The following is a 27,174-nucleotide window of genomic DNA, read 5'->3' as shown; positions in this document are numbered from 1 at the left end:
TGCTGTCTAAGGGGGTAGGGTAAGTGCTATGGGCCATGATGGAGTCTGAAAAGGTGGGTTTTCAGACTACGGCGGAAGATCGGGAGTGATGCTGCAGTTCTGATTGCAACGGGAAGTGCATTCCACAGTTTTGGGGCCAGAAGGGAGAAGAGTTTGGGACGTGTGGAGCGTTGTCCCGGCGTTTTTAGTGAGGGTACTTCCAGCTTCCCTGCGTTGGCTGATCTGAGTGCGCGGGAGGGTTTGTAGGGTTCAATCATGCTGGCAAGATATGGGGGAGCCATACCTTTGGTTGCTTTAAATGCCATCATCAGAGTTTTGTATTCTGTGCGGGGAGCCAGAAGGGAGAAGAGTTTGGGACATGCCTGGTCACAGTGGTCAGCCACAGCAGCACTTTCTATAGCAGCCCGAGCCCCTGCTGTTTTCCCACCTCACCTACTACTAGCCAACACACAAAGAACGATGATTGTTGTGTATTAGCTTGTCTGACACCAGAGAAACTGCAGAATGGTCGTTGCAGCGAGAGGCAAGCATGTGTAGCCCCAAGCCAAGACCCAGCCCGCAACAGCCCTGCCAATCGGGCTCAGCCCTATTGGCACGACAGGTTGTGCGTTGGTCTGGCGAGTGGGAGGCCCGGTTTCAATCCCCGCTTTCCGCGCATTGCTACAATCTGGCGTAGTCGGCAGGACGTGGAGTGTGTTATCCTCGCGTGAGGGACATGAGGGACATCGTGTGCGGTGTGAAGTGAGAAGCGCGAGGACGCGCTTCAAAGACTGGGGGGGGTGATTGTAGCCCCCAGCCAAGACCCAGCCCGCAACAGCCCTGCCAATCGGGCTCAGCCCTATTAGGCACGACAGGTTGTGCGTTGGTCTGGCGAGTGGGAGGCCCGGGTTCAATCCCCGCTTTCCGCGCATTGCTACACATGCATCCGATACAACGACGATTGCACAACAAAATGGGAATGGTGTTGACAAAAAAATACAGATAAAAAACAAATAACTTATAGTCATCAGTCACAGCAGCACTTTCTATAGCAGCCCAAGCCCCTGCTGTTTTCACACCTACTACTAGCCAACACACAAATAATGATGATTGTTGTGTATTAGCTTGTCTGACACTAGAGAAACTGCAGAATGGTTGTTGCAGCGAGAGGCAAGCATGCATCCGATACAACGACGATTGCGCAACAAAATGGGAATGGTGTTGACAAAAAAAATACAGATACAAAATAAATAACTTATAGTCATCAGGGACATACATCCACCCCCCCCCCTCCGGCGCCTATGCTTTCTGATGTTTAATTTCCAATTTTACATATACCGTAGATAGTTATTTTGACATTAGAATCGTCGAATGAGACAAGTATAGGCTATGTGTTAAGATATATCCTAAAGGCAGCCATCTTTAAAATTGGAGGCCATTTTGAAATTCACATGGCTAATGGGATTTTTCTAAAGAATGACTCAAGAGGTAGGCTACATACAAATGTTGGTGTTTCTTTCCAGAACTGAAGTAGGCCTATTGTTCTGCTAAACTGGCCTACTGTGAAGTGCAAAGTTTAACAAGTTTTCGACAGACAGACAGACAGACAGACAGACAGACAGACAGACAGACAGACAGACAGGGACGTAAACATAATCTTTGGCATTCTGCCCTGGCCTGGCTGAGATATAAGTTTAAGGCCTATACTTGACAGACAGACACGTGTTATTCCTTTTGTTTTAATAGGCTATCTGGCTGCAAAATAAAGACTTGGACCGTGCTGTGCTTTGCAAACCGACCGACTAGGACTAGGCCCACATAAAATCAAACTGCGAGGACTATAGTCTGGTCTGCGTGTGTACGTGTGTGTAATTGTGTACGTGTGTGTGTGTGTGTGTGTGTGTGCGCGCATGCGTTGAGTATGCGCGCGTGCGTGCACCCCAACGGAGCAACTACATTAAAAGAGCTCCCATAGCCTGGTGTAATCCCCGGATGATGAAAAAACCATCATGGCTGCCACTCGCTGAGCTGTCAAGCTCTCTACAAAAGAAAGGTAAAAACCGAGAGAAGTCATTAAATAACACAATTCTGCCGTCGATCTAGTCGGAAATCTGCCGTTTTCCTGCAATAAGCGACGTAATGCAAGCAAAACGAACCCGATGGAAACCTTCGAGCCACGCTTTCTATTGAAGTTATTTCGTCTACTATATAAGCTCTTGCGTGTAAACGATAATTCAAATCACTCGTCCAAGTAACGTTGATCGGTTAGATAGTTACACTTCCACTAATAACAACGGTGTTACTTTTTGCAGCGAATTGACGTCGGTTGTGTTTACATTAGCAACAACGAGGTACATTTAACTTTTCGAATTAATTCGAAGGCATTTGTTGAGCCCAGGCAGTCTCATCACTTTGTTGTGGTCAAGCCAAATTGCACAATGGCCGCACATGATGCGCTGATCAGTGTGCTCCTGGCTGCAAAACTTTAATTAAAGATACTGAAGTTGCGCGTTTTTGTTATTTTGGTTTTGTAACTGCTTTTGAACTGAGTTCGTAGCTTATTACTTAGTTTTTTTTTTAAGCGATTAAGTGAATGCTTTACTAACAAACAGGTGTGTTTTGTGTTCAAACAACATTTCCTCATGCCTAACACCACCGTTGTTTATTTAGCCTCTTCAGAATCGTAAAAACAAAACAAAGAATCTTTCTCAGCAACAGGTGGACTCGATGCGAATTGGCATTTGAATATTTAATGTGTACTAATGCAGGAAGAAACTAATGTTCTTGCAACCAGACTGTAAATATTCATGTTGTTAATGTAATCATATTGATTTTTGTCTCATTGGGAAAGGAGACATACTTTTGGTTTGAATATATAACTAATACTATTGTATCTAATAGTGTCACATAGTAACAACTAGGCTATTACGCATGCATGCCAAATGCTAAATTGAATATATCTTTGTCACAGCCATTGAAAAGCCAGGACAACTATGTCTTGTCTTGGTCTCCACCTATTTTTCCATTACGCCAAATCTCTTTGCTGAAAATTGCCGATCTACAAGCTCACAACGCATGTGTTGAGATATGTTGTGAGCTTGTAGAAGTGCCTAGAAGGACTGCGCAGTTAATCGAAAAAGGATTGTGATCTAGATTCAGACACCTATGAGATCTAATTTCTAAATTTGAGCAAGAATCGTGCAGCACTAGTTGGATATCCAGTTATTTACTCTTGTGTTTTTGCTACAAGAGAGAGACTTTAAGAGAGGTTTAAGTCAAGCTTTGATGTTGTCTGTTTAAAGTAGCCTCGGAAACCCAGACGTTTTTATTTCCAGGGAGCCACAGTAGTTGGCTCCGGGTGCCACATTTTGAATGTAGTAATGTTCAGCAACTACAGACTAAAGGCAATACATATTTTCATAGAAAAAAATAAGAATCGTGATCTCAATTCTTGTAGAGGAAAATCGAGATCCACATGTGATCAAGAATCGTGCAGCTCTACTGCCTATACCAATGACACAATTGATGGGGATTCCAAGATATTAGAAACGACAGCCTTTCTCTCCCCAGAAAGTTGGCATGTTGAAATTGAAGCCATTGCATTAAGAACATGCTTTTATTTAGATTTTTATATCTGGTTTGAAATGACCAAACAAACTACCATGTTTCTGTCCACAGCTGTCTTCTGAGACACAGATTGAGTAGACCAAAATGGCACATCTTATAATAATGAACATTTAATAGTGAGGACCAATTATTATGAAGATGGGCTGAAAATGGGTGAAGTGGTCCTTTATGTCTTCTAAATCATGACAGTTTTCTGAAAAACCCATGTTTCTATGTCAGTCGTTCTCATGGACCCCCAAAAATATATGTTATTCCAGGGACCTCCCCAGAAGCAAATATTTGAGTTAAAAACGTTCGCTCTGAAAGAATATATTTTTTGCACCACATTTTCACGATTTTTCAAAAATAGCAGACCTACAAGCTCGTAGCGCGGCACTCGGTGCCGCGCTATGAGCTTGTAGATCTGCTATTTTTCAATAGCTAAAGTATAACATAATGCTTAAAACACCAAAAGGGGTTCCCGCCCCAAAATGGGTTAATGGTATTCTTCTAGTGTTCTTGCTCACTGTGTGTTTTCCAGTTTCCTGAACACAATCTTTTTTTTCTTCACTTTTCACAGAGAACCTGAATAGACATGGATACTGTAGACGTCGGTGCAGCGGAGGTCTCTAGTGGAGAAAGTCGACAGGTTGTCAATAAGAAGAATCAAGACTGGCACAAACGTCTCCGCCTCAGGAAGGCTGCCGTTCAGCCACCAGCTATGCAAAGTCAAGATAAGCACGGACCAAAGAAGATAACGGAGGAGTGCGAGCAAAATGCAGAGTGCCCTTCATCAGAGAAGAAGCCCCCCCATAAAGCTCAGCCGAGTCAACGCGGGACAAATGACAGTGGAAATATACTCAGGTTCAGATGCTCTCAATGCAAGGACAATTTGGAATTTGTTCCCAGCGAGCTAGTGAGACACTTTAAGGAAACTCACAAAGCCCATTTGCCGGTTTTTCCTTGTCACGTGTGCAACTTCTCCGCACACGAATTCTCCTACCTTCAGATTCATCTGTTAAGCCACAAGGACACTTTCTCAGGCTGCAGCATTTGTAATGACAATGTCCAGCGCACACTTGTGGAATTTAGCACACACCTAACCATGCATCACAGCCAAAATGGCAAATACTCATGCAAAACGTGTCAGAAATTCTCCACGGGGGATGTAAGGGTGTTTTTAGAGCACATCTGTCTGCATAGCTTGACCCTCGAACAAGGTGGTGAGGTTGATCACGCCGGTCGTAAGTTCCGTTGTCAGCACTGTGGCTACGAAGACCGTCAAAAAAAGCTGATTACAAAGCACATCAACACCGTCCATGCTGACCAGAGTGGCGACAAGAGAACAAAGGAGGTTCACTCTGTGACGGTCAGACCCAACGACAATGTCTCAAAAAGGAACCACAGGTTGACGAGGAATACTGCCAGGTGGCTCTCACAAGACTGTCTCTCACTGCCAGGGAGAGAGTTCCTGGACAAGTACTGCGGTCTGTCCGATCCAGCAAAGACTTTGGAGGAGACGCAGCAGTTTCTGGTGACGTCCACGGTCGGGGAAACGGGAGGTCAGAAATGGACCAAAGCTCTGCAGACCGTAGTGTCAAACGTGCCCCAAGACGCAAGTCCTCACCTTAGTCACCTAAACGCAGAAAACTGTATAACTAATTCTGGATTTCCAAACAGCAGCCAAGACTTTACTGTCCTCACAGTCAAGAACAAGATAACGGTACCTCAGAATGGTGCTTATGCAAAAGGGTTCAGAATGATGCCGGCATCAGACAAGCAAGAAGCCGTTCACTCTGAAAGTGCCGATGTTGATAGCCAACGCACCCCTGACACAAATGGTTGCCAGTCAAACTTAAACGACCAGCCCCACTGTGCAGGAATTCAAATTGCTCTGAATGACGATGCTTCAGTCACAGTCCAAAATGAGCCGTCGCAGTGCAGTCAACTCCACGAGAACAGAGAGAATCGGGTCATGGAGGTCGACCAGGCCACTGAAGAACACAGGAAAAAACGTGAAGAGCCCCAGAATATAAATCCATGTGAAGATCGAATAAATGTTTCTAGTGAGCCGAAACCGATGAACGAGAGAGGGGATAAGAAATCTGTTTCTAAAGCACGTCCTAAAAATAAGGGCAGAAAACGGATATTTAAAAGAAAGAGCAGACCTAGGAAGGATAAGCGATCGCCAGGACTAGGCCTGAAAATACTCTTGAAGAAGAACCCAGTTAAGGAAAAGCAATGGGTGTCTCAAAGCCCCCTGTCTCTCTTAGGTAGTGACTTGCTGGATAACGCCTACAGACTACCGCACCCTCACACGACTTTGGAGGAGACACAGCAGTTTCTCCAGAGTCTGTCTGCAGAAAATGGCCTGAAACAGTGGATCAAAATTCCCACCGCTCAGCAGCTCCCCTCTGAACCTGCCGCACCTATGTCGCACGTCAAATCAGAAGACCCCCTTGCGGAACCATGCGAGAAATTTGGCACAAGCCAACCTTTGCCCAAAAACAAAGTTTTAGTTCCCCCCGGTTGCACTACACAGCCCATTGGGTTCAAGATGGTGGATGGAAAGAAGCTGCTAGTACTTAAAATGATACCATCGGCAAAGCCGGGGATGAGTGGTGAAACGATGCAGCCGTCACGATTCATTGAAATAGAAATGGACAACAGCAGCTCAGCTGGTGGGACATGCCTGTCTGCTTCAGAGCATTCGTTGATCATGGCACCAAATGCATGCCCTGAAAATGTGCCCCCTCAAAACGTGGGCGTCAGTCACGGACCCTCGAGAGGAAGCGAGGGTGGCATGGTATGCCAGGTGTCAGGCAGAGAAGAAAGTTCAGTTGTCAATGAGACGCTTGGTGGGAATTATGAAGCCAAGCCTTCCCCTGTTCTTGAACCTCCGATTACACCACAGGGTAAGAACTAAGAAGCAAAACTAACTCATTGTTTCTCAAGGTTGACGTGTACTGTCTGTGAGATTTAAAAACGTTGCCATTGACGAATGGCAATTAATACAAAGTAGCACATTGGGTGTGAGAAATGTGTTACAAATCAAATGTTATTACAGTAATAATTTATAATTATGAACATTTTTTAATTGTATGTAGATGTGATGATGTACATCCCATAATATAACGTGACAACTTATTTTTGTTTCCACATAATTTTCAGTGACTCCCTCCGAAGATCCGGGCCTCACACTTCCTTCCTCAGAGCAGAGTGACCCGAATGGCCAAGGGAAGAGAAAGAGGGAGCCGTCTGCAGACTACTGTCCCGATCCCCTCAGGAAAGCCAACCGAGCCTCTAGCCAAACCAACCAAGAAGAGGAGCCCTCCTCATCAGCCAGTGTGGATCACTGGCAGCCAGCCCCAAAAGGTGTGGAGAGGACCCTGACACTATTGCCCCTAAATCCAGCTCAGCTTATAAAGCGTCCGGTGGAAGATCAGCCTGTGGTCGTGCTAAATCATCCGGACGCCGACATGCCCGAGGTGACCAACATCATGGAAGTCATCCACAGATACAAAGGAGATATCCGGAAGGTTGTGCTGTCGCGTAAAACACTGAAAGCTCTCTCGGCGGCCACGGATGGTGAGACTACTGACCTGACTAATGCGGAAAACCCATCCGCTGGACAGGCGTGTGTGGAAGGCTCTGTGCAAGAGAGGTTCGTCTTGAAATTGAGACTTCGAAGAGTGAGTCTGAAAAAGTACCAAGTGGTCAGCACGGCATCTCACAGCAGCGATGTTCCAGTGAGATATCGCTGTTGGTTCTGTGGCAGGGTTTTTGCGAGTCAGGAGGTATGGATGCGCCATCGGCAACGGCATTTGATAGAGAGTGAAAGTCCAAACTGTGAAACAATCTTAAACGTCGCCCACACTGGATAATAAAATGACAACAAAAAAGTTATTTTTGCAATATGACGAAAGAATAATGGAAAAAGTAATGGTCACAGTCTCCTTATGTTTTAATGTCTTAAGAATGGTTAATTATGAGATGAATACAGAGAAAACCATTGTTAGGATTCCTGGAGAGTTCAAATACTCAGGGTAATTTCAAACATTTTTCTTCTGTTCATCTTCCAGTCCCACTAGCTTCACATAAACTTTCTTGAGTAGTTAAGATTTAAAATGTCTGTGATGTGGGATTGTCTTCATTCTTTGTATTCTTTTATATATGTTGTCTAAGGAATAGCTTTGTTATTTAAGTTGAATTGAGTACACTGTCATACAGAATCTTTAATTGAACACTGTAATATGTATATTTGCCATACCATCTTGGGTTTTTATGAAACCGTTTATATACGGGTAGGCTATACAGTGTGGTAGCTAGATATTTATGTTTTTGGAATGGGACACCAAGGCCCCCCACGTTACTCGGATATACCAAAATTGTGTGTTAAGGACACCTATAAGCTGTTTTGAGGTTTATTTATGATTTTTCAGGTCTAGCATTTGCATTCTTTCTCCATGATTGGCCATTAGAAGAGTCATAAGTGTTTGTCAAATTTTGTATGAACCCCAAAATATATAGTATTAATTTTTTATGGCATATTTTCCAGACATGAGTTTGGTGAAAATAGATAGTCCAAAAGGATAGAGTTTATTTTTAAGCTAATCTGTGGTATGTGATGTCGTTGAATGACGAGTATAAAATGTGTACATTTTGTAAATCTTGTTTTTTTTAAAAACACAAATAGGCTTAGATGATTTGAGCGCAGTCTTCTCAACGATCCTCCTCTCGTTTGACTTGAAATGCTAATCCTGTTTTTTTTAATTGCACTATGAACGGAGGATTTCTATTTCCCATTACCTCACCTTATCAGGCCTAAAGCCTTCTGACAATCTCAGCCTGTGTCCTACACTGCTGCTACACATCTCCTTAAGCCTGACTTATACTTGGTTGTGCACACGTGTAACATACTGTAAAGCAGTGGTTCTCAAATGTTTTCCATGTCAAGGATCCCCAAATCGACTCTTATTACCATTTTGGACCACCATTTGAAAAGATACGCCAGGGACCCACCCCCATAAGAGAAGATTTTCCCATGGCTCTAGCAGTGATTCTCAACCGTTTTAATTTCAGGGACCTCCATTAGTCTACGGACCTCCCATTTAATGGCAATTCTATCTCTGGGACCCCAATTTATATTGTAAAATCAATGTCAATTTAACTCCGAGAGTGTATGGTTCCATTTGTACATTGAGTTACAGACCTATAAGGATCCATTTGATTCCTAACCATCATTTAGCTGGGGACCCCCTGGAACTCCACGGACCCCATTTTGAGAACCACTGCTGTAAAGAACCGATCTGGACCTAGTTTGTGAACTGATTCACAAACTGTCGCATCCATGATGCAAGCCCGTAGATCTGCTGTTTTTTTGGGCACGTGACATTGGTGCGCAACCAGGTATAACTTAAGCATCACGTAGCCATGACCCATACTGTAGGTATCCAGACAGGGCAAGGGAATTCTGGCCTGTGTATGTCAGTCTAGGACCATTGGACAAACAACCAAATCATGCGGATGTAACCCAATTTTCTGAGTGCACACGTCGGCATAGACAAATAACTGTGTATATATTTTTCAGTTAAGATAAATATATATAGTATATTGTATTGTACAGTCTTTAACTAGAGGTACTGTAAAATATCCTGAGAATTCTTTTTGTCCACCAAGTGCCTAGTCATTTTTTGTTATGCAACGACTGCATGATTATGATAGCATTACCTGTTGAAAAAGATAATAAATGTATTTAGTTTGTCCATTTTGTGTTGTGAATTGTCTGATCATTGAACAAGGGTGATATAGCGCCATTCAAGTGATTCAACACAAAGAACCTTTTTATTAACAGAATAAAACATATTCAGGTTAAATAGCTATGGAAACTACAATCTACTGTACAGGCTTCCTGAGCTTTGCTGCAGCATTGTTATTTCTTGGATTAGGTTTAAAACAGTTTTCTCCTGAGGTGGGGCATTTCTTTTCAAAATGTCAACGGTGAACGAGTTGAGTTTAGAGCAGTGGTTGTCAACCCTTTTCATATCAAGGCCCGTTGTTTATTGGGTATTTGAGCCACAGAACACCATTTGACAAGATTTAGCCTCTCAGACCCAAAACTAAAGAATATTTTGTTGTCGTTGGACAAGATTTTGTCCACAATTCCATGCTGTATTGATGTTGGTACCATAGGAAAGATAACAGGCAAACGTTGAATTGTGTAGACTTCTTGTAAAATAAGTAATGCAAGTAAACAATAATTTAACTCTTGAGAGTGTCCATTGGGTTTCATTTTACGCTCTCAAGAGTTAAAGAGCTACAGTGTAAGGGTCCATTTGGTTACCAACTCTCCATCATTTAGCTGGGGACCACCTGGAACCCCCTCAAGGACCACTGGTGGTCCCCGGACCGCTGGTTCGTGTAGCTTGTTCACCATACACATTCCTGATAATACAAAAATTGACTTTTTCACTTTTAGTGCCCGGATCGTCTCTCTTTTTTCTTAATACAAAAATGGTCTTGGGGAAATAGCGGGAAATAGTGGTCTGGCACTACAGGCTCGGCATAGCTAGGTTGCATCTTGGACCATGTTGATTTTGTTCGACTAATACTATGACGAAAATTGTTCGTCGACTACCTTTATTCACTGACAAACTACACGGAAACAAACTAAGCTACGGTGACTAAATCTTAAAAAACGAATCTGTTAGGAAGAGACTAGTGGACAAGAGATCCAGTATAAATAAAAGTCATTTTACACTTGGTTGCATGCTGAAAATAGCAGATCTATACAAGCTCACAACACGTCGCGCTGCGTCGAGTTGTGAGCTAGACTTAACACTAAAACATTCCAGGTGACTGAAATGTGACCGAAACTAAATGAAAACTATTCAAGAGAACTATGACTAAAACAAAAATTAACATTTGCTGTCAAAATCAACACTGGTTGCATCTGGGACGGGCATCTGCTTCGTCTTGGCTCCCTCATTATGGCCTCACAGCGTACAACAGTTTGGTGGCGTCCTTGTTGTGACTCTGGGTGTCAATCAGTACTAGAGGATTCCTCTGATGGCTCTCAATCATGTGGGAAACACTGCTGAAAAGCTGAGAAGAGGAGGAGGACACATAGTTCAGATCATTTTCGATCATCATTCAGTTCCATTCAGGACGGGAACCCCTTTTGGTGTTTTAAGCATTATATTACTTACTTGTAAATGTGGCGCAAATCTTTGAATATAGATTCTTTCAGAGGGGGGGCGATTAGCAGATCTACAAGCTCACAACGCGACTCAGCGTGACGCGCTGTGAGCTTGTAGATCGGCTATTTTCAGCATGCCACCAATGTAAACTTCACTTAGACTGGATCTCTTGTCCACTAGTCCCTTCTTAACATTTTAGTAGTAGTTTATATTTGATGACGAAATTGTCAATATATTTAGTCTTAGTTTTAGTCATCATACTGTAGTTTAGTTTTCATTTGAAAGTGTGAAAAAAAAGAAGTGAAAAAAGATAGTCGTAGTATTAGTCGACAAACATGTTTTGTCATAGTATTAGTCGACGAAATCAACACTGATGTGTAGTAGGGGGTTGCATTTGCACTATACAACAGCCAAACTGGAATGAAACCCGGGACTGGGACAGATGTTGGAGCCTAAACCTAAATATACCCCAGGCATAAAATTACAGAGAAAAACTCTGCTAGATCACAACTCCCACCCTCGAGTGACAAAAATATACGGCCCCTCTAAAATAGGAGGCTTTTTTGGACATGAGCCAAAACCCAGATATCACCCCCATGCACATACATGCTTCCTCTTGCTGTCAGGAGAATGAAGTCAAGCTATTACAAGCTATATTCTCCCCACTCAGCGTGTATGGTGTTGCTACAGAACTGGTTCCAAAAACAGTGGGGTCCCGGACACATTTTCATGGGACCCTTCATTTGTTGTTTACTACATTTAGACATTCAAGACATTTTCAAAAAAACATCCACCAAAAATTGCTGAAAAACATAATTCAATGATCTTTTTGTCATGTCATGAAATGTGAAAATAGCTTGTAGATCTGTTTTTGTTTTCTCTCACTAGTTTGGGTCCCGGGGAGACATCAAATGTCTCTTTTGGGTCACGGGTTTTGGAACCACTGGTGTAAAGCAGTGGTTCTCACCTTTTCATTTCATTTTCAAGGACCCCCAGATTGACACTAATTAGCCTGCGGACCCTCATTTGAAAAAGATACGAGAAGATTTTTTTACGGCTCTAACATTGATTCTGAACCATTTTCATTTCAAGGACCCCCAGTTTGATATATGCAATAGGCTACGGACCTCCATTTAATGGCAATTCTATCTCTGGGACCACAATTTATATGGTAAAATCTGTGTGTGTGTGTGTGCGTGCGTGCGTGCGTGCGTGCGTGCGTGCGTGCGTGCGTGCGTGCGTGCGTGCGTGCGTGCGTGCGTGCGTGCGTGCGTGCGCAAATGGAACCAATGTAGGTGCATGGGGACGGTGGGTACACTTTCTATTTGGCTCCAAACTATCATTTACATTGTACTGGTGTACAGTACAGTACAGTACAGTACAGTACAGTACAGTACAGTACAGTACAGTACAGTACAGTACAGTACAGTACAGTACAGTACAGTACAGTACAGTACAGTACAGTAATTCTAGTTCAAAACACCAAGACCCATACCTCTTCTCCTTTCTTCTCCCTTCCGAGCGCATACTGCAGAGTGGCTGGAATGAAGCGCACCGGTATGTTGTACACCCGGTCATTGTATAACACCACCAGGGTGTAGGGCTGCTGGATGTCTTGACCAGAACTCTGCCTGACCAGAAACGAGCCATCCTGATATACAGTACAAGAACAAAAAGCTCAAATAAACAACATCAGATAGACTTGGTCACATACATACAAACATACATACAATATCTGCTTTTATAAAACGGGAAACGACAAACCATGCAGTACATATAGTATAATTTACAATTACAATTTTAGGCATTTAGCAGACGCTCTTAATCCAGAGCGATTTACAGTAAGCAACACACACACACGCACGCATGCACACAGATTACCTGTACACCTGCCACGAACCAAGATATGAATTGCATAATGCCCATGGTTTTTAATTTAATTTAATGTTTTTACCTTATTTGACCGAATCAACGCATCCTCTGCAGTCTTGCGGTCGCAGACACCAGCATACCAGGGTTTCCTGTACAAATCCTCCTGAAACAAAATTATTATTATTATTATAAGACTTTAAAACATTCTAAAACAATGCCTCTGCTCATGCTGTGTGTACAGTAGTGTATACACATTACACAGCTATGGACACTGTGTGTACAGTAGTGTATACACAATACACAGCTATGGACACTGTGTGTACAGTAGTGTATACACATTACACAGCTATGGACACTGTGTGTACAGTAGTGTATACACATTACACAGCGCATGGACACCGTGTGTACAGTAGTGTATACACAATACACAGCGTATGGACACTGTGTGTACAGTAGTGTATACACATTACACAGCGCATGGACACCGTGTGTACAGTAGTGTATACACATTACACAGCGCATGGACACTGTGTGTACAGTAGTGTATACACATTACACAGCTATGGACACTGTGTGTACAGTAGTGTATACACATTACACAGCTATGGACACTGTGTGTACAGTAGTGTATACACATTACACATTACACAGCATATGGACACTGTGTGTACAGTAGTGTATACACATTACACAATACACAGCGCATGGACACTGTGTGTACAGTACATTACACAGCGTATGGACACTGTGTGTACAGTACATTACACAGCGTATGGACACTGTGTGTACAGTAGTGTATACACATTACACAGCGTATGGACACTGTGTGTACAGTAGTGTAAACACATTACACAGCGTATGGACACTGTGTGTACAGTAGTGTATACACATTACACAGCGTATGGACACTGTGTGTACAGTAGTGTAAACACATTACACAGCGTATGGACACTGTGTGTACAGTAGTGTATACACATTACACAGCGTATGGACACTGTGTGTACAGTAGTGTATACACATTACACAGCGCATGGACACCGTGTGTACAGTAGTGTATACACATTACACAGCGCATGGACACCGTGTGTACAGTAGTGTATACACATTACACAGCGTATGGACACTGTGTGTACAGTAGTGTATACACATTACACAGCGCATGGACACCGTGTGTACAGTAGTGTATACACATTACACAGCGTATGGACACTGTGTGTACAGTAGTGTATACACAATACACAGCGTATGGACACTGTGTGTACAGTAGTGTATACACATTACACAGCGCATGGACACCGTGTGTACAGTAGTGTATACACATTACACAGCGCATGGACACTGTGTGTACAGTAGTGTATACACATTACACAGCTATGGACACTGTGTGTACAGTAGTGTATACACATTACACAGCTATGGACACTGTGTGTACAGTAGTGTATACACATTACACATTACACAGCATATGGACACTGTGTGTACAGTAGTGTATACACATTACACAATACACAGCGCATGGACACTGTGTGTACAGTACATTACACAGCGTATGGACACTGTGTGTACAGTAGTGTAAACACATTACACAGCGTATGGACACTGTGTGTACAGTAGTGTAAACACATTACACAGCGTATGGACACTGTGTGTACAGTAGTGTAAACACATTACACAGCGTATGGACACTGTGTGTACAGTAGTGTATACACATTACACTGCTCATGCTGTGTGTACAGTAGTGTATACACATTACACAGCGTATGGACACTGCTAAATGCTTTATTCCATATGAGCAGTGGTGGAAAATGTGCTCACATGTTTTACGTAAGTGAAAGTATCAATACTGCAATGTAAAACTATACTCTGTTACAAGTAAAAGTCCCGGAATTCAAAATGTACTCGAGTAAAAGTACAAAAGTATTGTTTGGCAACGAAATGTACTTAAAGCACCAAAAGTAAAAGTACTCACTATGCAGAATGTGCCGTTTCAAGTGTTCAAATGTATAAAAATATTTTGGAAATAGCAGATGCAGAGCGAAATGTATATAGGGCTGAAGTTGACACTCATTAGCCTGCGGACCCCCATTAGAAAATATATGCCAGGGACCCCCATAAGAGAAGATCTTTACGGCTCTAGCAGTGATTCTCAACCATTGTCATTTCAAGGACCCTAGGTTTGAGCTGAATTAGGCTACGGACCATCGGACCCCCATTTGATGGCATTTCTATCTCTGGGACCCCAATTTATATTGTAAAGTCAACGTTAATTTAACTCTGAGAGTGTAATTTGTACACTTCCATTTGTACACTCTCCGAATTACAGACCCATACGGGTCCATTTGGTTCCTAACTATCATTTAGCTGGGGACGGTGGGACCCCCTGGAACTCTCTCAAGGACCCCTAGGGGTCCCCGGACACCACTTTGGGAACCACTGGTTTACACCACTGCATATGAGAATACCAGTTAAACGTTAACTGGGCCTGGGCAGGCTTAGCGGTAGAGGCACCTATAGGCTGGTATAATCCAGCATGACAGTGTGTCGCGGGTTCGAGTCCCCCCCCCCCCCATGTCTCTCCCCGTTTCCTGTACCTACTGTGACCTATCAATAAAAGGCAAAAAAGCCCCAAAAATATTGTAAAACATTAACTGGACAACCTTTTCTGTGTCTATGGACCCGCCATTCTCATTGGACACGCTGCTTACACGCTGCTTACTGTCGGGTGGTCCTGGAACGACATGGAGAGTAAAGTCACTTGATGTAATGCATTTGACATTTGAGCCACGGACCACCATTTGATGACATTTAGCCTCTCAGACCCAAAACTAAAGAATATTTTGTAGTCATTGGATATGATTTTTTCCACCACATGCTGTAATGATGTTGGTACCATATGAGAGACAACAGGCAAACGATCAAAATAAGAATTTTACATTATTTAATTGTGTATGCTTCTTGAAAATTAAGTAAAAAAAATAAAATGTAACTCTTGAGAGCGTAAAATTGAACCAAAAGGACCTGCACGGGTCAATTTGGCTTAATTTTACCCTCTCAAGAGTTAAATATCTAATAAGGGTCCATTTGGTTACCAACTCTCCATCATGCATGGGGACCACCCCTGGAACTCCCTCAAGGACCGCTGGTGGTCCCCGGACCACTGGTTGAAAATGGGGTATAATTCAGGCCGATGAAGCCTATAGTAGGCTATCATCATGTCTGTTTACACTGCATTCAATAGTTAATGCATGGCATAAGTAATTCATGAAAGAATTCCCTGTTTATGATTTGTCACGGACACATTACAATGTAAAAACCTTAATGCCTATAGGATTATCCACCTGCCGCTGTAGCTAAGTCAACATGAGACACAATATTGATACTTACTGTTTGGGGACAGAAAATGTGGTATTGGAATCCTGCAAGGGGAGATTATAAGCTTCATTATTTTAACAAATCAAACACAGTACACACAGTATCCTCAGTGTGAATTTAGGTCTGAGAGTGTACACATATAGATATTGATAAATGAACACCGGCCGGGGGTTTTGACTCTGCAGCCTACTGTTGATGTGCCGGGAAATGCAAATATCTGTGTTCAAGGTTCACTAGGGTTTAAGGAGTTCTATTGTCATTCCCTACCCCACTCGATGCCAAGTTCTGATTATCTAAGGGATTGTACTATCTAGTCCTATAAACTCAACTAACTCCATACAAGTACTCCCCCCTGATATTAGAAACATGGACTCAATCACCATTATTCCAAACCCACCTCAAAACCTACCTGTTTAGGAAGGCATATGGCTGACCTTTGTGTCTATCTGCTGCAAGCTGTACTATACTTTTTTTGCTTTTACTTTTAACTGTGTTTTGTAACGGTTTTTAACTTGTTGTGCCCCGAAAGGCACCTTATAAATAAAATGTATGATTATTATTACTATTCAGGCAAAACTTTTCATAGGCATTCTTTAAAAGTTCATAACAATTCATAAAACATAAAACCTAAAAGTGCAAAATATTATAAAATATTGCACGTTGCCCATAAAAAAGCAGCAGCACTAAAAACAGCATTAAAAAAAGAAAACGTTCATGTGTCACATGCAGCTCAAGTTCATAATGCAGAGGTCATGTGTAGTCTCACAGATCACTAGTGCGAAGGTCACAGTTCATTGAGTTCAAGGTCTAGAGCCTGGTTGTGCTGGCCTTAATTAAAGATGAGTACCGTGATTTTTTTCCACCCTAAGACATGATCATCAGATATTATTATTATTATATAAGGAGGAAGAATGATTTTCAAAAAAGTGTAGGCTACAGTATTTGTTAAAAGGTTGTTTTTATGTGGACACGCCCACCAGTTCATTAAGTATGCCTGGTTTGCCTGGTGGGTGGTGATGGGCGGTGATCCACCTGAACTGAAGCCTAACTGAAGCCGAACCCACAGCTGTATGATAAAAGGGGAGGGAACGGATGATATTGTGATGTCACAATATCACTGTTTTTTCAATGGTACGTTTGACTGTCAAGGTTTCAGCCTCCAGGAAGAAACCCTAAATACAAAGGGAAGACATCATTGCACTGCACATAACAACCACACCAAGGGGTCCAATGAAGTACTATCATCTCATAAACACATGAAAAACTGGAAAAAAATATCACGGCACTCCATCCTTAATAGTACGCAGCCTCCTGCCTGAAGGGAGGGGGACAAACAGACTGTGTGAAAGGTGGGTGGCATATTCCTCAGTACACCTACTGATGAATGTTCGAACAACATTCAAATATACATTGATAACCAACACACAGGGCCTGTACGTGCATTTCTTACTTTGGCCGTTTGAAGTCAGTTATACTCGGTTTCACAGGGAGTCTGGGGTTGTCGTTCCTCGTGGGTAGTAATGGACCTGTGGCAATGAGTCTTGTGTGGTTAGGAAGTCCATTGTTTTTGTTAATTTATTAAAATGTATACACACAAATAGTCTGTATGTTTGTAATGTGTTATACATGTATGAATATAAAAACCTACCATCCTCTCTGTCCATCAACTCTGGTTTCTGCAACAATAATCTCATTAATGATCATACACAGCGACAGGCCCTTATATTTAAAAAAAAAAATGCATTGGCTGGCTAAGACAGACAGACACATTTACGGTTGGTTGAAACCATTAATTACATTAATGTAAATTATGAATGGTAGGCCTAATAATATATTGCAATGAGGTTCTATTTATAAAATAATATTCATACTGCTCTGAAAGCTGGTTTTGGCGGCAAACTGCAAAGAAAAAATAAAGAAGAAAAAACAATGTTATATTGCATTCAATAAACCACTGCTGTGATAATGGGTAACACTATAAAGTTTAAAGGTTTCATGACTTTTTTTTTAGGTTTTATGACCTCAATTACACCCACACAACCTGAACCTTGAACATTCAGTGGAATTTCTGTGGTCTGGGGTGTGTTCTGAAGCCTTTCGAGCTGCAGTGATCTGCTGGCAAATTCTTATGTCATATATTCTGGAATTTGTGGACTCTTACCTCACAGTTCACAGGCAACTCAGAGCATTTGTTTTAGCCAGAAAATCCCAGACCACAGAAAATCTACTGAATGTTAAAAGTTCAGGTTTTTTGGATGCAATTGAGCTCAGAAAACCTAAGAAAAATTAAGAAAGAAATGTCATGATCCCTTTAAACAGTATGAAACCAGAACTACTTTATCATACAAAACTTACTCTCTGCTAGGCTTTAGTGCAAAGGGTGGGCGGTCCTTAACAGGCCTTATACTTGGCCCTGCAGGAGTAAACAGAATGGTTACAAATCTGAACTATGACTTTTTTTTAAATGTTTTTTTTGTGGCTTTCGCCTTAATTTTATATGTTTTTATAGAGGGACAGACAGGCTTAGTAGGCTGACAGGAAATGGGGAGAGAGGCAAATATTGTAGGACTTTAAAACGTGAGGAAAACACGTGAGTACTTTTTCCACCACTGACCTATCTATTTTACATACACATAACTGCTCTGTGTCACACAGATGTAATTTCACTGTCCATCCACTAGATGGAGCAAACAAGTCACAGTTTTACACAAACTAAAGGAATAGTGTTCACCCACAAAATTAACCCCCGGAATTCAAAATGTACTTGAGTGAAAGTACAAAAGTATATTGGCATCAAAATGTACTTAAAGTACCAAAAGTAAAAAGTACGTCAGATTTCAGAAATTCAACTGTCATAGGCGATCTATAGATCGGCTATTTTCAAATGGCCGAAATACTATGTAGGGCTGAAGTGTGTAATGTATGTTTTGTAATAATAATCAAAGTAACTAGTAACTATAATGTTTTCAAATAAATGTAGTGGAGTAAAAGTACAATATTTGGATCTGAGATGTAGTGGCGCAGAAGTAAAAGTATTGGAAATTGGAAATAAGTACAAATACCTAAAAATTGTACTTTACATCAAATCATTGGCTTAGGAATGTGACAAAACAAAACAATCTCCATGAATTCAAGGCTTCATGGGGTGAGTAAAGAGACACACAAGATTGAAAAATAAATTGTTAACGGAGTAATTTCTGCCTTTGATAGGCTACTTACTATCATTTGTGTCACATACTTCATTATCAACATCCAAGGGCTGATGGACCTGAACAATTACAAAATGGATCAAGTCACAAGCTGTATAACAGTTCTACATCCATTTTAAGAAACTATACTATACTGTTAAAGAACAGAAATGACTTACTGGAAGAGGCGATTGCCTAATGTCCATTCTGAAAAATAAAAATAATGTGCTTTTATAGTGACTTATGTTGACTGACATTATATCCACACACTTATAATGCAGTAGGTGTTTATAATGCATTAAAGATATGTGTTACCAAAGACACACAAACACCCGAATATCAAAACAACAAATTAGGTTGAGAACATAATGCAATGTTGATATTCCTATATACAGTTGGAGGCCATCGATATTGTCCTTTTCTTTTTGCTGAGGTTTGCGTGATCTGCGCAAAAGGACAGTTAACCCATTTTGGGGGCGGGAACCCCTTTTGGTGTTTTAAACATTATGTTATAATTTAGCTATTGAAAAATAGCAGATCTACAAGCTCATAGCGCGCCACCGAGTGGCGCGCTACGAGCTTGTAGGTCTGCTATTTTTGAAAAATCGTGAAAATATTTATTTCAGAAAACTGGAGGATTTAGAAGGATTTTTTAAAATTTTGAGGTCAGGCCTAAATGGGTCAAATGATAAGGGACAATATCGGTGGCACCCAACTGTAGCAGCCTTACCTGGGGTTTCGAATACGCGGCAAAGGACGTGAAGGTTGTGGTGGGACTGGAGGCATTCTGCAGTATAAATGAAACAAAACAAAGGACGTGAAGGTTGTGATGGGACTGGAGGCATTCTGCAGTATACATGAAACAAAACAATTCCATTCAAAATTGGCACTCTATTGGAATTGGAGTTAAACTGACCTGTTTTCTAGAGATGAGCTCTCCTTTAAAAAAACAAAAACAAAAACAAAACAGGGGGAAAGGTTATTTCCATATGTCAAAGATTATTATACACTACTGTATATTAGACAGAACAAATTAGATTCAGTAGAAGATAGTAGTCTCATTAGACTATATCTACCTCTTGGTCAGGAACTTCATATACATCTGAAACATAACCAAGATCAACGTTAAGGATAGAAGGATATGCTCATTATCAAAAGCATACTATAGATGTGTCTATAATGCACTATTAGCAAACATATAGAGTATTATAATCTGCTTATATCACTGTAGGATCACAGGATCTATATAGTTGTAATACATTGCAAATTCCTTCATAACGTATTTTACTCACCGTTGTAATGTAATTCATTATACATGTAAGTCACTGTAAAGGTCAATAGGTGCTTAAAGTAATGACATTTCTGAAGGTATACGCAGAAACGTTTTGTGTAATTGTGTGTGTGTGTGTGTGTGTGTGTGTGTGTGTGTGTCTGTGTGTGTGTGTGTGTGTGTGTGTGTGTGTGTATGTGTGTGCATGCGTGTGAGTATATGTGTGCTGCGTGTGCAATTATGTGTGTGTGTGTGTGTGTGTGCGCGCACGTGTGTGTGTGTGCGTGTGCATATAGAATCAATGCAATGTTTGCCCCACTTTGCTTAAAACACTCAATGACCACTTATATGACTTATAATCACAATATAATGCATCATAATAGTGATTAAAATGCATTATACAATTGTTATAATGCATTACAAGTGAGGAAATGAGAGAATGACACTACGATCCTGTCTCTGAGTGACCAGTAATCATGAAGTATATGATATACTTGACCTTATAAGTCGCTATAAAAGGCGTTATGTAATGTGTCGTGATTGAATTATACTATAATGTCCTTGTGCTTAACAGCATTTATACAGTGTCATAAGCAGATTACAATGCATGACCGTATAAGTCATTATGTGTTCGGATTATTGTGATGAAGCATTATTTGTATTTATGAGTTCTTGTAACTATAAATATACCGTTTTACAAGCAGATTAATATGCCTTATAAGTATATGTCAATAATGTATAATGTAATATTATAGTTATGACACATAGGAAGTGTCACCATGCAGGAAAAAACCCTTTGTGTTGCTGTGGTTTCAGCCTACCAGGGCTAGGTGGGCATTCAGGTGCAGGTTTTGACATAAAGGTTAGCACTGGTCTGTTTGTGTGACATATGAGAGGATCTGTGAAGCAGAAGCATATAATATTATTATTATTATTATTATTATTATTATTAGTAGTAGTAGTAGTAGTAGTAGTAGTAGTAATACTGCCCATGTCATATTTATTTCTATTGATGATTAGAGTATCTTACTGGATAGTGATTTCTCAGTAGGGTCTATGTAGTTATCATCATAACCGCCGTCTGGATTGATGTAGTCCTCCTAAAAGTTAACAATGATTAGGTACAGTATTGCAAAAAAAAGGGAAAAAAAGAGGCTACATTGCATATTCTCCAATACGTACAATCTGGTATTTATAAATCTCCCATGTGTCCCGAACTAGGCCAGCCTGATTTAGCCTACATACGTATACACAGCAAATTCCTGTGTTCATTCAACTCTGAACCTTACCTGTTCATTTTTAAACATTCAGCACTAAAGTCACACACATTGTAGTGCAGAGACTTGGCTTTGATGTGGAGTACTGTAACAGCATATATTTGTAATTTGTTTGGGTGACATAGCAGATAGTACAGCCATCGACCTTAGACAGGAAACAGGCTGGCACTGGAGATAAATTCTCACTCTCAGGTTGTACTATAGTGGCGACTCGGGCCCAAATCACCCATTCCGTCACCGGGGTTAAATGGTGCATTTATATAAAATGGTAAATGGTGCATTTATATAGCGCCTTTATCCAAGGCGCTTTACATAGATTGTGCATTACATTCACCCATTCACACACACATTCATACACCGATTGCGGCGGAAGCCATGCAAGGTACCAACCAGCACATCGGGAGCAATTTGGGGTTCAGTGTCTTGCCCAAGGACACTTCGACATGTACACAGAAGGAGCCGGGATTCGAACCGCCGACCCATGGATCATTGGACGACCTGCTCTACCTCTTGAGCCACAGTCGCCCAGTTGACAATAAGGTCTCAGAGGACCTTGCCCGTCAGGCAAGTACAGGTCATGTTCTACTGGCCCAAAGGTCATGGCCACTTATAATCATAAATTTGTGCTTGTAGAATAAAATAATGTTAAATCTAATCGTTAACTAGTAACTACCGAGTGGCGACAGTCACTTTGAAAAGCCATAATGAGTGCAACTGCTATAAAGTTGTAAAAAGCCTAAAGGTAGCATTGTTCTTCATAAATAGCCAATCATATTTAATAAAGACGGAATGCACTTGCCCACCGGGCAACCTGAAAGAAAACTCTACTTGCCCGAACGTTTTATCTACTTGCCATGGGCAGTCGGGCAACCATTAATGCCAATCCCTGCTTGAGACAACATGCAACACAGCTCATGTGGCACCATGCAGGTACAATAGGAAATAGAACAAAGTATGAAAGACATCCATCTTCGGTTTAACTGCGGTAAGTTGTATTACTTCATCAGACATCTGGCTGGGTGCGGGTGGTAGTGGTTTGGTGTTTTTGGCTGGGCGGAAGGGCTTCCTGGGGGGGGGCTGGGCAGGCCTGTCATGGCAGCTGTCTGAAAAAAGAGAAGCAGACAGAGGAAAAAAAGGGACATAAGCATTTGCATAATGCAGTACTCTGACATCAGACGCAATGTTTGTGGCTAATTTACACGTCTTTGTATAACCATGTCACTTCCCAAAAATAACTTATTTTCCACAGGAAAGGAGGATAGTGACAATTAATGGTGTAATAGTAAGAAATACAGCTAAAGCGATAATAAAAAGTAAATTCTTCATTGCATTTTTGTTATCAATTAATTGTCATGGTTTGGTTGACTGGGTAGGTGGGCCTGCACATTCAGGCTATGTAGGTTAGTATTGGGGTGTGACGCTGAATTAAGATTGATTTTAATTTTGTTGCATGCTGGAGTCACGTGCCAAAAATAGCCAATCTACAAGCTCACAAAGTGTTGTATCGCTACTGTTTGTGAGCTTGAAGATCGTCTATTTGTGGCACACAGTACCGTCGTACGACATTACCATCACACACGTTTCTCAGCCTTGCCACCATTTCGATATTCGTTATCATAAAGACAACATTTGCATCTAAATTGGTTGTCTCAATTACAGAGGAAAAGTCAGAGAGAGTGCAAGTTTTGCCCATTTTAACAGACTTCTTTCTGGAGTGAGGATTTGTGGCTTTTTTATTATGATGTCCGAAACAAACGAAAGAAAGAAAGAAAGAAAGAAAGAAAGAAAGAAAGAAAGAAAGAAAGAAAGAACGATACTGACCCACATACTCTCCTCTGTGGTAGGAGGCCGAAGGTGGTGGGGTGAAGACTCTGTGACTATTCGGGGGTGGCTCATAGTCATCACCGTCTTCCAGGTCTTCATATGTGTCCTGAAAGTATTCAATGTATGATAAATACGTGTATAATATAGTAGCCTACACATACTGTAGTCTTGAGCGTTCTCAAAATGCTTGTTTTGACTTACAAATTCAGCCTCCGACCATTGTTCATCGCCATCAACATCAGAACCCGATAGGCCTTTATAAAGATAAGCACAGGTTTATATATAGGTTTATTATAGCCTAATGAGTAAGTAAGCCTTGCCGAGCCATGAGGCTCATATATTAGGAGCCTATCTCCTGTTTCTGTAGCGTGAGGCAGCTTGATGTACAAGTACACCCCCTGGACATGACGTACAAGTACACCCACTGGACATGACCCTATAGTATGTTGCAGGGACTTAGCCCCAATCCAACCAGCTGAGTTGGGTTGGATGCCGAATGCCAAGCAAGGAGGCATTGGTCCCATTTTTTGGTATGACCTCCCAGTCTCAGGGCGGACACGCTGGTTGTTTTTTTTATAGCCTAATGCCATGCATGAAACATTTTTTGTGTCCACATTATTTATTTTTGAAGTGCAAAGACTGTGGACATGAATGTATAGATATTCTGCTGCAGTCACAGACGGATGCGTGCCTAAAGGGCGAGGTCGCTTCTCACCCTCAGGCGTCTTACTGTATATGATATTATATATTATTATATAACATGATCTAGTCTAAACTGTCTAACATTAATTTTTTCTGATAACATTTTAAGTGGATTTTTTTTGTTGCTTCATCCGTATGACTGATTTAAACATGTTTAAAATAACAGATGGTATGCGCGTGACATCATCATCAAACCCGGAAGTTATGCGGGAACACCTACTGACTGAGTGGCAAAAAACTACTTTCTGGCCTTGACAGCCCATACATCCAAACAGAAAAAGTCCTATTTGATTGCATTAAACGACGTTAAACAATGTTAAACTCACTTTTCCACTCACTTTGCCACTCAATTTGCCACTCGATTTCCCATTCACTTTATGCATGCGCATACCCTCTATAGCTATTACCTTGGTAGTCTCTGGCAGGAAGTTTAGGAGTAGACTTGCTTGTGAATCTGCTATGTGGAGAGATTTGGGGAAGAAGCATTGCAAAAGGGTTGACATTATTTGAGGGTATACAAACATGTCCTCAAACGTGTTATACAGCATTGGTTCCCAAATGGTGCATTTATATAGCGCCTTTATCCAAAGCGCTTTACATAGATTGTGCATTACATTCACCCACACATTCATACACTAATGGCAGCAGAAACCATGCAAGGCACCAACCAGCACATCAGGAGCAATAGGCCTATGTCACAGAATTTCCCCGCCCCCTTAATACGCCCCCCTTTCGGGGCTAGTGGTGATAGCGTGACGTCACTCCATAGACGCTACATGTTAACAGAGGTAATTTAAGAAGTCTACAACTTTTGTTTTCTCAAGGTAAGGTTTGTTCTATCTGTTCGAGCTGATTTACCATCTTGTTTGCTTCATAATAATATTGGTCTGTCACATTTTTACATTAGGAAATGTACTTAGATTCTCCAGAGAAAAAAACGTGTAAATGCTGTGAGATAGGCTTATTAGGAGTTCAGCGTATTGCTCAAGGACACTTCAACACTAGCTCTGGGGGAGCTCGGGATCGAACTGGCAACCTTTTGGTGCCACTCTACCCCTGATCCACTGCCGCCAATGACGCTGCTCTGACAAAACTCAGTCTAATCACTGATCAGCATAACTGATGAGTGATGATATTTCTAATGTGAATAATCCGTTCTCAAATCTTCTATTAACGACTAGTTGTGCTGTCATGCTCATTTCAGCACGACTGGATGGCCAATTTCAACCAACTGCTTGGTCAGAAGAACTACCTGCAGTAATGCAAATATTTCATTCCACTTTTGTCTTTTTTCCCCTTTTTTGGGCGACTCCTCTGTGTATCACGAGAGGGGGGCTCAAGTACCACCAGTGGTTGGGAACCCCTGTTATACAGGATATAAATAAAGATTATAACAGCTTGAGTAATGATATGTTGATTGCAACTTTATTTTCACATAATGCCAAACAGTTTCTGTCAAAGTGTTAACAGCACATGTTCGCATTGCCCTGGTTAGTTGATGACTATTAAAATAGAACTACTTACAAGTAAGGTCAATAGTTTCATCCCAGTAAACGAAAGCGAAAAATCAGCCATCTGTTAGTGTATTTCAGTCGCCATCTATATTTTGTTTGTGGTCTGGTCTGTGTGTGTGTGTGTGTGTGTGTGTGTGTGTGTGTGTGTGTGTGTGTGTGTGTGTGTGTGTGTGTGTGTGTGTGTGTGTGCACACACACAGCTAATGCACCAGATTTGGTTGATGAAGAGTCCACACAGACAGTGTGTTGAGAAAAGGGAATTGAGATATTCTACTGCTACGTGTGTGCGTCTCCAACACTTACAGTGCTATTTCTGTCAGAGTTTTGTCTTCTGTCCAACACTTACAGTGCTATTTCTGTCAGAGTTTTGTCTTCTGTGGGCTATTGTGCAAAACGTTCATCCTTATACTTTGTATACTGCAAGTGAACACATCACTTACAAACTAACCTTTTTAGTTTATCCAGCAAGCTGCCATCATTTTTCTTGATGTCCTGAACCACCTTCTGAAGCTGCCTGGAAAACACATTATTCTGCATCATTTCTTTGGTGCCACATCTTGATGGATTCTTAGCAGTTTGAAAGCAAGACTTGTGAATTTGACAGTATCATGAGTTGAACATAGCGCTGGACAAGTAATGTCTGTCACCATTACACTCCACACTTACTGTATAATAAGCAAAGATACACTCAGGCTTGCAGAGGCTCTGTACTATGCAATTACAGTGTGAGAGAAGTTGAGGGAGACATGTTGTTTGAGACATGTAATTATACCCAAACAGTATCTCACAATAAGTCTCTAGTCTATAATATGCACATTTTCGTTCTTCACTTTTATGGCATGGTTTGCACTTTGCACTTATCTGTGGATTCATGTATAGGCTGGCCACAGAAGGTTGAAATAGTTTTTCATAACCTTTTTCGTAACATATATGTGATGAAATGATGACTTGTGACTTCTTGTTTTTTTTTTATCCTATATCGTGCGCCGTTTGCCCTCTTACAGAGTAGCACAAGTCATATCCATAACTGCCATTTCTAAAAAAACGTGGACTGAGTTTTGATAATTTTAGAAAGCATTAGCCTATAGTATGTCACTTATCAGCTGATCGTTCTTCAAAATTCCTGCAATAGGAAGATTATTAATATTTTAGTAGTTTAGTAGTTAGTATAGTTTTTGCTTACCGAAATTTTGTCGTGGCTGGAGCAGTTAGTTTACTGAACGTCTCCATATTCATATTTGATCCAAAACGTAAATTTGTAGTCATCGTTCCTCTAATACACTGACCATACTCCTGTGGACTGTATGATTGTAAACGGACTGTGTGTGTGTGTGTGTGTGTGTGTGTGTGTGTGTGTGTGTGCATGGCATG

General features: G+C 41.3%; 2 protein-coding genes across 5 annotated transcripts; one reads left to right on the top strand and one right to left on the bottom strand.

The window, feature by feature from the left end:
• Positions 1–1,891: 1,891 nt before the first annotated feature.
• znf518a (zinc finger protein 518A) lies at positions 1,892–8,344 on the top strand. Its single transcript, XM_079513196.1, has 3 exons — positions 1,892–2,032; positions 4,166–6,500; positions 6,757–8,344. Exons 2-3 carry the CDS (start codon positions 4,181–4,183, stop codon positions 7,467–7,469), a joined length of 3,033 nt encoding a protein of 1,010 aa, XP_079369322.1. The 5' UTR covers positions 1,892–2,032; positions 4,166–4,180; the 3' UTR covers positions 7,470–8,344.
• A 1,132-nt stretch (positions 8,345–9,476) lies between these two features.
• On the bottom strand, positions 9,477–27,108 carry blnk (B cell linker). Of its 4 annotated transcripts, none has more exons than XM_079511984.1 (22): positions 26,987–27,108; positions 26,252–26,317; positions 24,697–24,746; positions 23,789–23,841; positions 23,585–23,693; positions 22,763–22,866; positions 21,517–21,586; positions 21,308–21,385; positions 20,293–20,318; positions 20,133–20,155; positions 19,947–20,003; positions 19,396–19,423; positions 19,248–19,296; positions 18,384–18,441; positions 17,900–17,927; positions 17,677–17,704; positions 17,479–17,554; positions 16,041–16,072; positions 15,314–15,384; positions 12,739–12,819; positions 12,280–12,435; positions 9,477–10,689 (listed from the first exon to the last, which is right to left on the bottom strand). In XM_079511984.1, exons 1-22 carry the CDS (start codon positions 27,067–27,069, stop codon positions 10,573–10,575), a joined length of 1,443 nt encoding a protein of 480 aa, XP_079368110.1. In that variant the 5' UTR covers positions 27,070–27,108; the 3' UTR covers positions 9,477–10,572. The 4 variants fall into 4 exon arrangements, with proteins under 4 accessions (XP_079368110.1, XP_079368111.1, XP_079368112.1 ...); XM_079511985.1 differs by having other exon boundaries at positions 12,739–12,816; XM_079511986.1 differs by having other exon boundaries at positions 24,697–24,743.
• Between the last annotated feature and the right edge of the window lie 66 nt (positions 27,109–27,174).

This window comes from Electrona antarctica (genome assembly GCF_951216825.1).
Source record: "Electrona antarctica genome assembly, chromosome: 10".
Classification (NCBI taxonomy): domain Eukaryota; kingdom Metazoa; phylum Chordata; class Actinopteri; order Myctophiformes; family Myctophidae; genus Electrona; species Electrona antarctica.
Note: the sequence above shows the minus strand (reverse complement) of the source record. Positions and strands in the feature narration are given on the sequence as shown.

Coding starts and splice junctions, on each gene's coding strand:
- znf518a (XM_079513196.1), top strand. CDS start 4,181: ATGGATACTGTAGACGTCGGTGCAGCGGAGGTCTCTAGTGGAGAAAGT. Junction 6,501..6,756: donor ACCTCCGATTACACCACAGG/GTAAGAACTAAG, acceptor CATAATTTTCAG/TGACTCCCTCCGAAGATCCG.
- blnk (XM_079511984.1), bottom strand. CDS start 27,069: ATGACTACAAATTTACGTTTTGGATCAAATATGAATATGGAGACGTTC. Junction 19,424..19,946: donor CCGCGTATTCGAAACCCCAG/GTAAGGCTGCTA, acceptor TTTATTTTTCAG/AATGGACATTAGGCAATCGC. Junction 19,297..19,395: donor TTAGGCAATCGCCTCTTCCA/GTAAGTCATTTC, acceptor GTAATTGTTCAG/GTCCATCAGCCCTTGGATGT.